The sequence below is a fragment of the Balaenoptera musculus genome, chromosome 5 (genome assembly GCF_009873245.2).
Source record: "Balaenoptera musculus isolate JJ_BM4_2016_0621 chromosome 5, mBalMus1.pri.v3, whole genome shotgun sequence".
In the NCBI taxonomy this organism is placed as follows: domain Eukaryota; kingdom Metazoa; phylum Chordata; class Mammalia; order Artiodactyla; family Balaenopteridae; genus Balaenoptera; species Balaenoptera musculus.
The window spans coordinates 69617291-69631623 of record NC_045789.1 but is presented as its reverse complement, the minus strand read 5'-3'; the positions used below and the strand labels follow the sequence as shown (position 1 = coordinate 69631623).

General features: G+C 37.8%; 1 protein-coding gene across 1 annotated transcript; it reads right to left on the bottom strand.

The window, feature by feature from the left end:
- Positions 1-385: 385 nt before the first annotated feature.
- On the bottom strand, positions 386-13533 carry COMMD8 (COMM domain containing 8). The gene is made up of 5 exons (XM_036853540.1): positions 13412-13533; positions 8793-8948; positions 3774-3926; positions 2270-2425; positions 386-1197 (listed from the first exon to the last, which is right to left on the bottom strand). The coding sequence occupies exons 1-5, from the start codon at positions 13475-13477 to the stop codon at positions 1177-1179; spliced, it is 552 nt and encodes a 183-aa protein (XP_036709435.1). The 5' UTR covers positions 13478-13533; the 3' UTR covers positions 386-1176.
- Between the last annotated feature and the right edge of the window lie 800 nt (positions 13534-14333).

The following is a 14333-nucleotide window of genomic DNA, read 5'->3' as shown; positions in this document are numbered from 1 at the left end:
CTGGCACAAGCTCCACATGTAATCACCAAGCTGTAACAAACAGTTCATAGAGTGGCATTAGCCTACAGACACGTTTTGAGTAGCACCATCTAGACTGCGCTCACTTTTATTAATCTCGCTAAGCCTACCCTCACCTGTATGATGAGAATAAGAGGGAATGCTCTGGACACCTCGAATAATAATCTGATGCTCTAATGAGTTATAAATCTTGCAAAAATCAGGCACCAATGATGTGTTATTGAGTTATGTAGAAAGTCATCTGAAATACAGCAATATATAAAAATAAAATATTTTTTATTTGCTCAAAATGCTTGTTTTTAAAGGTAACTGAAATTAAAAATGGTCTGTTTTCCAATGAAGTTGTTAACATCCAAAACTTCATTAAGAATTTATAACAAATTAAGAGTTTACAACAAATGTGGTCTATATACAGACTTAGCTGACATTTTGATAGTAATGTATACTCTATGCAATGACATGTATTCTTTTTATCAGAGCATACTCTCCTGATCAGACACAGAAATACAGAAGTTACAGTGTTATTTTCATTTTTATCTATGTTCTAATATGAGATTTTAGTTTCTAGAATTCAAAACTCAAAATCGTTCACACAGATTTAGTGTTTTTTCATGTCTGGAGCACTTAGAAATTTTACATTTTATAAACTTTCCTTTGAAATATGAGAAAAACATGGAATCTCCTGAGTTACAGATGTAGCTTATACATTCTTTAAAAGTTATTTTTTAAAAATATCACAAATTAACCATATATATCCATAATAAACATCCTTGCTATTCACATAGTTCTTTAAGCAATATTCAAGTATATTTGTGCTTGTAAGTTTACATTACTTTAGAGCCTACTTTTAGCTTTCAATAAAACTGTATATCTATAAAGGTTTCTCAAATATTTAATAAATGAAGCAAAACAGTCATTATGAAAATATAAACTGCTATTATAGCCTTTTCATCTTTCATGTTTTTATGCATTTCTTGTCAACCATATAATTTCCTGTTCTTTAGGGAAGTTGATAAATTGTTGTCTTTGTAATCTCAACACTGCTGCTTTCTCAGCGGGCCATAAGAGTATACTGCAGGTTTTCTAACACATAGTATTCACTCTGCCATATCACTTGTAGCAGTGGAATCCGATAATGTTGGTATTCATCATTTCCAGTTATTTCAACTGCAGGACCACCTTAAAACACAAAGGGAGGGAAGGGCGGGAATCAGGTTATACCAGAATGATGCCAGTATCTGCTGAATGAGATGTTTTGAAATCTCTGAAGAAGGGGCTGGAGAACTGACAACAAGTACAATGCACAGAAGGCACAGGTCTGCCAGGATCCATGGTTCAGACTCATCTAACATTTACACCGGGCCCTGTCACACACCCCTTCAGACTTGTAGCCCCATCCAAAGGCAAGCCAGGCTACCAGTTTGTTACTGGGCATGTGGACCAGTCATCAAGGCACCATGATGGCCGAGCGACTGCAGAGTATGGAGGGAAGATGAAGTATACCAGAGTTTCAAAAAGATCGAGCCAAGAAGATGGGTTAGTGGCAAGAGAGGCTGGTAAGAATGATTGACTTTAATCCTTGAGACACGATCACTAGAGACGACGCTCGGCAACAAGGAAAGGAACATACGCAACGTAGGGAATTATTTTTATGTCTTCCTCACGGCAGCAGTTTCTACTGTCTAAATACTATTTTTCACATTAGTTAAACACTCGGAATTGTTACTGTTACTTAGCCGTTCCTTTGTAAATGTAAAGCTTTTGGTCCTTCATTAGCTCTATTTTGTCTCAAGCTGATTTTTGTCATAATAACTACAAACCATATTTTGTCTCCTGTACTTAAAGCGATTTTCTACCATTTGTCCAGTTAAATAAGACAATCTTTTCTTCAAGATCATTAACTATTTTTAATCATTAAATGTCTTCAGAATCAACTAATTTCACAACTCCAAGTTAAAAAAAATTTTTTTACCATTAATGAGCACTGCAGCAAAATAAATCTGGCTGTTAATTCTTTAAAAAACATAACTACTTGATAAATTATGTTCTATTAATGTAAATTAAATTTATAATTAATGTAATATCTAAAACTAGAGAAGAACATATCAACAAAGTATCTTCTGTGCTTGACATAAAATATCAGGAACAAAAGAAATATTAAACATAAATGATTAGTTTTTCTTATATTGCTCTAATGGTATCAATCAGAACTTAAATATTTTGAACCATACAAAAAAATTAAAACACATACCTTATTAGCTGCTTCCAAGGAATTTATTAGATTCTGCAGCTCTTCTTTACTCATTTCAACAGAATACGGCTTGACTTCACCATTTTCTTTTACATCTAGATGAAGGTTTAAAAGTGGCATTTGTAGTGTAGCAATCTTGTCACTAGAAAGTGCAAGCTGTTTAAAATGAGAAAAATACTAATTAATAAGTAGTATTAAAAAGGAATATATTAAATATGCATCAGAGCTTACGAACAACACGTTAAAGAAAAAAGAGTACTCCTGTTTGCTATGAAGTACAGGGAAATGTGAAAGGAATAAAAGAAATTAAACCCATGCCAAACCAGCATATATCTGAAGAACAGAAAAAGAAAAGAAAGTAGTTTAGGGAAAAAAGACAACCAGTCAGGATTTTATGGTAGGAGTAGAAATCTAGAGCAGCGTTATGGCTGGGAAGTACTGAATGGGTCCAATGCATCAAGAAACAGAGAATTTTAAAGAAGTGTAAGATAACAAGAGGATGAAAGTCCGTGTACAAAGATAAAACTAAAAACACTGGTAACTCTCAGAAATTAGATGCTTAAATAATGAGCAGCTAACTCTCTACTAAACTATTGAAAATTGTTATCAAGATACCATCTTTGATCAAAGCCACTCAACAAAAACATTTGACACTTTTACCTCTTCTACCTTCTGTCTAGAGAAAATGGAAGAACCAACTGTTTACGATACTAAAGCTTTTTGAAACAAGCATCATAGCTTCACTGGCAGATGGCAAAGAGAAACTCAGTTTTCCTGAAATCTGAGCCAGTAACCCCACAATAACTGAATTTTGGAGTGCTACCACTTGCAAAAATTTACTTGGGCAATAGTAAAGGACTCCCTCCCTGACAACCAACCTCAAAGGATCTCCCTTGTGGTACATACACTACAGGACCAAACAAACCTTCACGTAGCTCCTCCATCCTCTCTCCAAAATACAGGACACATAATATCTGAGAAAGCATCGCCTTCAGGTTGTCCGCCTCATCAATAATTTTCCTCAATATTTCCAACAAGTGGTTTCTCAGCCTATGCTTGAGTACCAGCTATGAGAAGGAGTGTGCTAACTCAAAAAGAGGTTAAGATAATTTTCAGATACTCATAGTGGTTAAATTATTATTTCTTAGGTTGAATTGAAACCTATCTTATTACAAATCATATACTTTAGCCTTTGTCCTATTCGCCAGAGCCACAGAGCACATACCTATTCCTTCGTCTACATGACTTTTAGTCCTTTAATGACTTAAAGCTTTACTTAATTAAATTTATTATACTTGTAATTTACTATACATGGTTTAGATGTCTGCAGTGCACTTACTGATGCCCAAGTTAACACAAAAGATGTAATTTTAATTATCTTTGATACATTTTTAGGAAAATGTATTCTCAAAAATACAGAAATTTTAGATATATAATCTTACAAAAAATAAATCTATTCAAAAAATGAAATAAAAAGCATAAATACTAATAAATATATTCTCACCTTTAACTGCCAATCAAAATCCTGTAGCTGTGAAGAGGAAATATCAACTATTTCTTCCAACAGAGCCTGCTTGATTTCATCTTTCCTACTTTTTAAGCATTTCATGATAGCTTCTTGATGAGATGAATTCAACTGATCCAACTGCTGAGATATCTATGAAAATAAAAATAGATGGTTAGAAAATAAGTGAAAGGGCCTTTCTGTTTATTTTTTTAATTAATTCTTATTGGAATATGGTTGCTTTACAATGTTGTGTAGCCTCCACTGCACAACAAAATGAATCAGCCATAAACATACAGATATCCCCTCCCTTTTGGACTTCCCTCCCATTTAGGTTACCCCAGTGCATTAGGCAGAATTCCCTGTGCTATACAGTATGTTCCCATCATTTGTCTATTTTATACATAGTATTGATAATATATATGTGTCAATCCCAGTCTCCTAGTTCCTCCTACCCCACCCCTTTCCCCCTTGGTATCCATACATTTGTTCTCTACGTCTCTGTCTCTATTTCTCCTTTGCAAATAAGACCATCTATACTTTTCTAGATTCCACATATATGCGAAATATGATATTCACTTTTCTCTTTCTGACTTACTTCATTCTGTATGACACTCCCTAGGTTCATCCACATCTCTACAGATGACCTAATTTCATTCCTTTTTATGGCAGAGTAATAGTCCACTGTATACACGTACCACATCTTCTTTATCCATTCCTCTTTTGATGGACATTTAGGTTGCTTCCATGTCCTGGCTACTGTAAATAGTTCTGCTATGAACACTGGGGTGCATGTGTTTTTTTGAATTATGGTTTTCTCTGGGTATATGCCCAGTAGTGGGATTGTTTGGTCATATGGTAGTTCTATTTTTAGTTGTTTTAAGGAACCTCCATACTGTTTTCCATAGCAGCTGTATCAATTTACATTCCTACCAACAGTGTATGAGGGTTCCCTTTTCTCTACACCCTCTCCACCATTTATTGTTTGTAGATTTTTTGATGATGGCCATTCTGACCGGTGTGAGGTGATACCTCATGGTAGTTTTGATTTGCATTTCTCTAATAATTAGTGATGCTGAGCATCTTTAGGGCCTTCCTGTTTAAAATGTAAACAACAGTCACACTCTCCTTTCACATACCCTTTAAAATAGTAGTATGAATAAATGAAAAAAAAAAACTTCTATAACCATGAAACAATAAGATGAGGATGCATAACCAATAAACAAGAGGTTTTAACAAATTTTTGCAAAACAGAAAGGAAAAAGGGCTGACCAATGAAGCAGAATAAGACTGAATACACTTGGAAACCACTAAAACTGGTATACCTACATTAATATATCAGAAAACATAGACTTTAAGAAATAGAGCAGGATAGCAAAAGGGTTGTTCAACAGAAATACATAACAATCATAAATTTGTGTGCACCTAATAACACCGCTTCAAAATATATAAAGCACCAAAACTTGGAAGAAAAAGAGAAATGGGTAAATCAACTTTCATAATTAGAGATGTTAACAAACCTCTCAGTAACTGATAGAAAGAGACAAAAAAATCAGTAAAAATATAGCATTGAAAAGCATTTTCTGCTTAACCTAACTACACATAGAACACTACACCCTACGATTGCAGAATACATATTATCTTCAAATGTATATGGGACATCCCCGAAAATGAACCATATGCTGAGCCATGTCGCAAATCACAACAGATTTCAAAGGATTGGAACCATACTATTTATATTTTTGAGGCACTGTGTAATTAAATCATAACTGAAAAAAATTCCAAATATCTGAAAATTAAGCAACATGGTAACACAGTACTAAGTGACAAAAGAAATAAATCTTACATAAACACTTTCAGAGAAAAAGGAAAAAAACAAACAAACAAACAAACAACTTCCTAATTCATTCCATGAGACCAGAATAAAACTTTATATTCTGACAAAAACATTATAGGAAAAAAAAATTATGGGCCAATATCACTCAAATATAGATGAAAAAATCCTAAACAAAATATTGGCAAATCAAACCAAAAGATACATTACAGAAAGATAATACATCATGACCAAGTTGAGTTTATTTTGGCAATGTAAGGTTAGTTTAACATTCAAAAATCAATGCAAGGGGCTTCCCTGGTGGTGCAGTGGTTGGGAGTATGCCTGCCAATGCAGGGGACACGGGTTCGAGCCCTGGTCAGGGAGGATCCCACATGCCGCGGAGCGACTGGGCCCGTGAGCCACAATTGCTGAGCCTGCGCGTCTGGAGCCTGTGCTCCGCAACGGGAGAGGCCGCGATAGTGAGAGGCCCGCGCACCGCGATGAAGAGTGGCCCCCGCTTGCCACAACTAGAGAAAGCCCTCGCACAGAAACGAAGACCCAACACAGCCATAAATAAATAAATAAAAATTAAAAAAAAAAAAAATCAATGCAAGGCATCACATTAACAAAATAAAGGTGAAAATAATAAATTCAGGAAAAAAGTATTTGATAAAATTCAATACCTATTAATGATAAAAATTCTCAGCAAAGTAAGAATTGTAGGAAGCTTCTTTAATCTAATCACGGATACCCATAAAATCATACAGCTAACACACTAAATTGTGAAATAGTGAACACATACATTCTCTGTAAGGTCAGGAACAAGGCACTGCTTTTTTTTTTTCCTCAAAACTGTCCTGAAGGTATTAGCCAGTGCAATAAGGGGGGAAAAAAAGAAATAAAAGGTATTAAAATTGAAAAAGAAAATGATTGCATACAAAAAAATCCAAAAAAATTTATAAACCATTATATATAGTAAATAAATTTAGAAAGATTGTTGGACACAGAGTAAGTACATAAAAATCAACATTGTTACCACATACTAGCAATATGCAATTGGAGAGCAAAATTAAAGAACATCAGAAACATCAGTTACTTAGAAATAAATCCAACAAAATATTTGCAAGACCTCTACACTGAGAACTACAAAATATTACAGCGAAACTGAAGCTAATCTAAACAAATGGAAGGTTCTACCATATTCATAGATCAGAAGGCTCAGTACTGTTAAGATGTCAATTCTCTCCAAAATAGTCTAGAGATTCAGTGCAATCCCATGCTATGCACTTAATGTCCCCTCAAAATTCATGTTAAAACTCTGACCTTCAAGGTGATATCGAGAAATGGGGCCTTTGAGAGATAATCAGGTTTAGATGAGGTCATGAAGGTGGGATCCTCATGATGGGATCAGTGCCCTTATAAGAAGCACCAGAGAGTTTGCTCTGTGTCTCCACTCCTACCTCCACAGCCATGTGAGGACACAGCGAGAAGGCAATCATCTGCAGCAAGGAAAAAAGCCCTCACCAGGGACCAGAATCAGCCGTACCTTGATTTTGGACTCCCTAGACTCTAGAACTGCAAGAAATTAATTCCTGTTATTTAAGCTACTCACTCCAAGGTATTTTGTTGTGGCAGCCCAAGCTAATACTCCCCCCATCAAAATTCCAACAGGTTTTTTGGTTAAAACTGACAAGCTGATTTTAACACCTGAAAATACAAAGGATCTAGAGTAACCAAAGCAATCTTGAAGAAACACAAGGTTGAAGCTCTTCTACTACCAGATATCAAAACTTAATGTAATATAGCTTTAATTCTACAATAATTAAGACATTGCAGTATGGGCAAACATAGACAAACAGACTAATGGAGTAGAAAAAGAGTCCAGATAGAGAACCATACATATATGGTCACCTGATTTCCAAGAAAGGCTGCACAGCAATTCTATGCGGCAAGGATGGTCATTTCAATAAATGGTACTAGGTCAAGTGGATATCATATGGAAAAATTTGAATGTGTCCCCTACTTCATACACAAACATTAATTCAAAATGCATCAATGACATAAATGTAAAAGTTAAAACAATCAAGCTTCTACAAGAAAGCATACAAAAATACCTTCATGGCTCTGGCACAAATATTTCTTAAACACAGCATTAATATCACTAACCATCAAAAGAAATACTAACAAATTGGACTTGATTAAAATTCAGAACTTCTATTCACCAAAAGATACTACTATTGAGACTGAAAAGGCAAGCAACATAAAAGATATTTAAAATACATATATCCAAGAACTCATATTCAGAATATCATCGAAATCAAAATGACAAACATACATAACTCCATTTTTTTTTCCAAGTGGGCAACCTACACAAACATGCCCAAATGACTTTTGACAAAGGTACAAAAGCAATTCAACGGAAGGATACCCCATGACCCTGCAATTTCACTTCAAGATGTCTATCCTAGAAAAGCTAGCCCATGTGTGTACAAAAAGACACATACAAAATGTTTGTAGCAGCACTATTCATAATAATGAAAGAGGCAATGACCCAACTATTCATCAGTAGGGGGATAGAAAAATAAGTCCTACTAATTCCTATCACCAAATACTACAAGGGGTTAAAACACATAAACCAGATTTACATTTATGAACATTGGTAAATCTAAAACACAATGTTGCAGAAAAATTACAAATGGATACAAACATTACCATTTACAAGTTACACATTTAAACAGTTCAAATAATTGTATATATTGCTTAAAGACGCAAATATTCACACAAGATAGAATACAAAACACGCACACAACTTCACAAGTGGTCATCTCTAGGGGGAGGGTGATATTTATGTGTATCTGTAATGCCTTGTTTCTAAAACACACACAAACCTGAAATACATAAAATAAAATTTTAACAACTGTTTAATGTGGTAATGGGAATATAGGTGTCAGTTATATAACTTTCAGTTTTCTTCTTTATGATTTAAATGTTTCACAATTTTAAAAAACACAAACAACCAAAAACAAAACTACAAAAATCCAGAACTTCCACTTACAATTATGAGGTTTTTATTGTTATCTATTATACACTCAATAATGATGGCCCTTGTTTTACATAGTGCCCTGAAGACCAACTTAATAAAAAAAAATCTGAACACAAATTTATTATTTATCATAAGGTATATAAATTTGGAATGAAGTTACCTCTTCATCAGATAAATTTTTACCAACTACAGCTTTGAAAAAGTTGGTAATGTCTTCTAGAACATGCATCCATTCTGTTGAATCCCAAACACTGTGATAATCCTGGTAGAGAGGATGAGTTCGGCCACAAATGCCATCAATTATTTTATGAAGAAGCTGGAGAGAAAAAAAAGAGAAATAAATGTAATTATAAGTAAAATTATAAAACAGATTTATCTTCCTTGTAGCACATAAATGGTGTTGGGAGAAGTTCATGTTATCTTCAGGAGCAGCTGAGGTTGAAAAGCAACTAACCTTAACATTATTTTATTAATTAAAAGTTAGAGCTTCACACACACACAAAAAAACAGACTTTCTGTAATTTTGTCCACCTTCAGAAGCTAAAATAATTTTATAGATACACTGTTGTTTCTCCAACGTTCCTGAAAGGAAGATGGTGAATGTAGAAGTTTCTCCTTGGGATTCCGTAGACATCAGATTTATACCATAACCAAAAATCAAGGTATGACTCTTAGATCAAAGTCTTTTAACTGTAGATCTACACACCTCTTCTCTCCGTTTTCCACAACACCCACACTTACTTCTTTTGGTCCACTCCAAAAAAGCCCTCGGTGCCTTTCTTTCTCTTTTTTACATTCCTTTCTCTCTACCTTGCCTTAATGCCAGCAATGGAAACGCTAACACATATATAACTAAACACAGTAATTAAGACTGGATTTTGGAACAAAACCGGCTAGTCTGAATCCTATTTCCACCACATACTAGTTTTGCCAAGTTATTTAAACATTCTGTGCCTGTTTCCTCGTGTGTAAAACGAGGATATCATCTATCCCTATAATGTTGTTGTATGGATTGAAGAATACATGCAGATCACTTGGCACACTCCTGGCATTAAACACTGCTTGCCATTGTTATCCTTCGTCGTCTTATTATTATCATCATCACTATTACTACTACTACTGGTACTATGTTCCATGCCTTTAACATATATTAACTGAGTACCTACTATACCAGCACTATTCTAGGCAAATGATAAATATGGTTTTCCTTCTCAAGGGATATTTGTGTCTTGTAAGAAGCATACTTGAACCCAAACAACTTGGAAATGCATTTAAGCAGCAAGGCTTCCAACTCTTTTCTCCTGGATCATATTCCAGTCCATTTTAAGCAATAACTCCTCTGTAACACCACACATATCGGAACAGAGATGAGCAACCGGTGACCCTACTTCCAAATGATGGCTAAAGCACTATGTGAACAGAATTTTTAGTTATCATAAATTAACCAACATTTTCAACTTGAAATTCATTCAAAATTCTCTACCTATATTTCATCTTATCCCAAACTGTCCCCCATGCTAAAACAAAACTCAGAACTCAAACTGAAAAATAAGAGTGCTATCCTTTTGGAATATATTTTTTTAATTAATTCACAAATACGTAATGAGCACTTCATTCCAGTTACTAAACAAGTTAATGTAAATACAAAGAAAAATAACTATAACTACCATTTATAGAGCCCGAATTATGTACCAAACACTGTGCTGATCTTCACTATAACCCTGTGAAGTAAGCCTTGCTATTATCCTCATTTTACAAATGAGGAAACTGAGGATAAATAAGATAAGGTCCTACATATCAGAGCCTCAGTCCATTAGAGAAAACTAATATATCAATAAATAAATGTAATTTAGGATGATAGGAGTTATAATACAAGTTTACAGAAGGTACAAAACAGCACAGAAGAAGGAGGGGAAAGTATGTCTTAAAGGATGGTAGTTGGCCAAACAGGAGAAGGGCATTTCTAGTCACAAGCAGCTGCATATGCATAGGATAAAAGTGTAAAACCACATGGCGCAATTTGGGAGATGACAGCATACAAAGCTGGAGAGGTGGTGGAGGCCAAATCACCAAGGGCCTCGTATACAGTGCAAAAGAGCTGAGACTTTAATGTGTGTTCAATAGGGAAGCAACCTATTCACATATCTGCATTATGGTTCTATAAATCTGCCAACAGGTCGGGAGATATAAGGAGGGAAAAGGGAAAGAGGTGAGTCCAAAGGCTCCCATCTTCCATTTACCAGCAAGAGGTTGGCGGGGGCGGGGGGGGGGACTGTTACTGTTGAGGACACTCAAATTGGAGGCAGCAGGGAGGTAAAGAAGATGTGAAAAGGGGGACCAAGGATGATACTCAGAATTTCAGGTTGAACGACTCAGAAAGTGGCGGTGTCACAAACCAAAAATGAGGCTATAGCTACAGAAGGAGTAAGTCAGGGAGAAAGACGAGGAGCTCAGCCAAGGATATACTGAATTTGAGATACCTGTGGGTGTATCTAAGCGGCAGCCTGACACTCAGGGAAGAGATTTTTGGATCCAGAGATTCAGGAGTCATCTACATACCTGGCAGTAAAGGTTATGGGCCGTATCTTTGTAGTACGCAGGTAGAATGAAGACAGGAGCAGGAAGCTAATACAAGAGTCAAAGTCAACAGATCTGAGCATCTGTTTCCACTTTGCCACTTATTACAATAGTTTGACAACTTTGGGTAAGTTACCCAAACCCTCTACTGACATTTTAGTTTCCTCATTTGTAAAATCAGAGTAAAGAGTTAAGATGGTTTTTCTTGATCCTGGTAGGATAAGTAAGTTTATTCCCTTCTATCTCCCCACACTATCCCCATTGTACATAGAACAGAGAAGGAAGGAAGGCGGAGATTTGGGACTTATAAAAGCTGCCTACCACATACTCCTCTGTCACATTAGCAGGCTAAGTCCCTGCTCCCAACCTTCATCCATTGTAAATGGAACAGATTTGGGACTTATTCAAAGCTGCATATCATGGACACTGAAAGCCAGGCCACCATAGCCTGGGATCCAGATGTCAGGCCCAATGATAAAACTGAGCTTAGTAAACATTAATTGATTCTTTCCTTCAGCAAACACTGATTAAGAAATCACCTTGGGCCAGACATAACTCTCAAGAACTGGGGATATAAACAAAGTATCTACCCTGAAGGAGTTCCGAATAAAAGAGACCAGTGGCAAGAGGACCAGTTAAGCAGCTGTATTCAAGGAAGACTTAATCAGGCCTCAATTGTTGGGGCACAGAAAAGGTGGGAGTAAACATGTTAACATATTAATTACAATACAAAGTGTTAGCACTCTGAAGTCAGAGGGCAAAGGACCACAGTTCCTAGAGCTCAAGCTGAAACTCAATTTTGCATATATATTGCCTTTTTTTTTTCAGCTGTTGGCAAATTTCCTTAGGGTCATGAGACCTGGGGCACTAAGGGTTTTTTAACTTGAAAGTTCAAGGGAGAAAAAAACACTTCTCAGTCAGATTTTCCTCTTACAGCAACCATTGGGTTTTCTTCCTTTCACACAGGTCACAGTCAAAATTTCTTTATATGTACTTACCGCCTCCACATTCCTCTCACCTTTCACATTAAAAATTTGCATTTGCCAAAAACAATAAACTGCCAGCACCTTTGGTATTAAGGCTAAACACAGAAGCATGGTATACAGAGACTCCTGCTCACCTGTCTAGACTTAGTCTCCCTGTTCTGCTTCTCACTCTGAACTTCAGCCTCTAAAACTAAAGCAGGTCCTGAAATTTCCCTGGGGCTGGCTTTCTTCTTCTACCTTTGTACCTGCTATTCCCTGGCCGGAAACTCTCTCTCTCCCCTCTGCCCAGTCTGGTTCCTACTCCTCCTTCAGGACCCAAGCTAGAAATCTAGGCAGCCGCTCTGGAAAACCTTCCCTTGCCCCTTCAAATCTGGGTTGCTACCTCTCCCACAAACTCCCTACTGGATAACTCAGTTTGGTTTCCTTGTTAGATGACAAGGTCCACCAGGGTACAGGCTGTCTCATTCACCATTTTACCTTATCCCATCAGGGCATTCAGCACATAGTAGACTTCAATGAAAAGTCGTCTGAACAAACGAATAAGGCTGCTTTTTCCAGACTCTCATAAACCAGGTTCCTTCTTAGACTGGAGTTGCCAACGTATATGTCACCTCCTGAGGTAAGGTCCACCTTGGACCACCCTACCTAAAGTAAGTCTCCCAGTTCTGGTAGCATTTTTTTTTTTTTCTCTGTCGCCCTCAAGGGGGTATGGTATGCCTCTCTAGGTCACCAAAGCACCCCAAACACCTGGCACTGTGCCTAGTGCATGGGGAGCGCTGGGGAGCTTCGTGCTGAATGAATGAATGAATGAATGAATGAATCGTATACGAGAGGTTGCAAACCACCCCGTCCAGGTTGTAAGTTTTCAAAGACTACGGGGCGACTCCACCCCCCGGCCCGGGTCACTTGGTCCCGCCGCTCGCGGGAGCGAACAGGTAGTCCCCACTCAGGTGCGGGCGCGGCCCGGCGGGCGTCTGCGTGCAAACCGCCCAGAGAGGCCACTGGAGGCCGGGGCGCAGAAGTGGCGACCCAAGCCTCGGCCTCCGCAACTCTCCACGGGGCGCAGGGGGCGGGCCACCCGAAATCACACCCCCTCCTCCTCCTTTCTCTGGGAAGCGGGCGCGAGCCCCGCAAAGGCGTCCAGGTGGGACCTGCCCCGCACGCCAGGCCGTCCCAGAGCCCGGCCCCGCGCAGCCGCCCCTGGCGCCCTCCTCACCTGCAGGCCCAGCTCGGCAGGAAGCTTCTGTAGCCGCCACAAGGGAACCCCCTCTTCCGGCTCCATCCCTGCGAGTAGTGGGGCTGGGTCACATGACCATTCCTGGCGTCTCCTTTGAGGCCGCGGCTCGCTCACGTGACTCTACCCAGCTGGTCGGGGTGGGCGGGGCGGGCCTGGAGACGCTGGAGCCCTTGTGCGCTTGCGCAGAGATGGAGGCCTCGCTTTCCCGATGAGCAAGGAAAATACTTTCTGCCTGTTGCGACATTGAAACGTTGGCTATACACCCCTATGGTATTACATGGAAGGCATGTTCGCGAATCTCTCAAAGCAGTTGGCAACTTTGTTCAGAGTTTTATTAAACTTTCTCTGCACAGAGTTATGGTTATCTTTCATTTCGCGGATTACAGGTGACTTTGATTCCCTTTTAGTTTTTCTAAATTTTCTATTCAAAGTTTTATTTTTAAATGATTTTATTTAAAATGCTAGATTATGATTCCATCTAGCCCCTTTAATTTTGGCTTGAAAATTAGCCAAATCTTACCTGAACTCATCCCCTTCTTTCAACATCTTGCTAAATGCAAGCAATAACAACCGATATACGCTGATAACAATCTCTTCCAATCGCATTGCCTAGAACTACAGTCTCAGTTGGCGCAGATTCTGCCTTCCAAATTGTCAAAAGCAGTGCATAACATGAATCCCAGCTTTCTGGCCTGCCGCCATACACTAAGCCAACTACATATTTTAGGTTATGTTACAGTACCTTCCACTCATACCAATTTCTGCATTGGTCAGGGTAGGTTGACTAACAAACACCAAAATTTTAGTAGCTTAACATAATATTATTTATTTTTTCATTATATGTATGTCAGTTTAATACAGGTATAGGTGGTTAGGTGGCTCTTTTATTCTCCAAGACCTC

Coding starts and splice junctions, on each gene's coding strand:
- COMMD8 (XM_036853540.1), bottom strand. CDS start 13,477: ATGGAGCCGGAAGAGGGGGTTCCCTTGTGGCGGCTACAGAAGCTTCCT. Junction 8,949..13,411: donor CTGCCGAGCTGGGCCTGCAG/GTGAGGAGGGCG, acceptor TTTTCTCTCCAG/CTTCTTCATAAAATAATTGA. Junction 3,927..8,792: donor AAAATTTATCTGATGAAGAG/GTAACTTCATTC, acceptor TTATTTTCATAG/ATATCTCAGCAGTTGGATCA.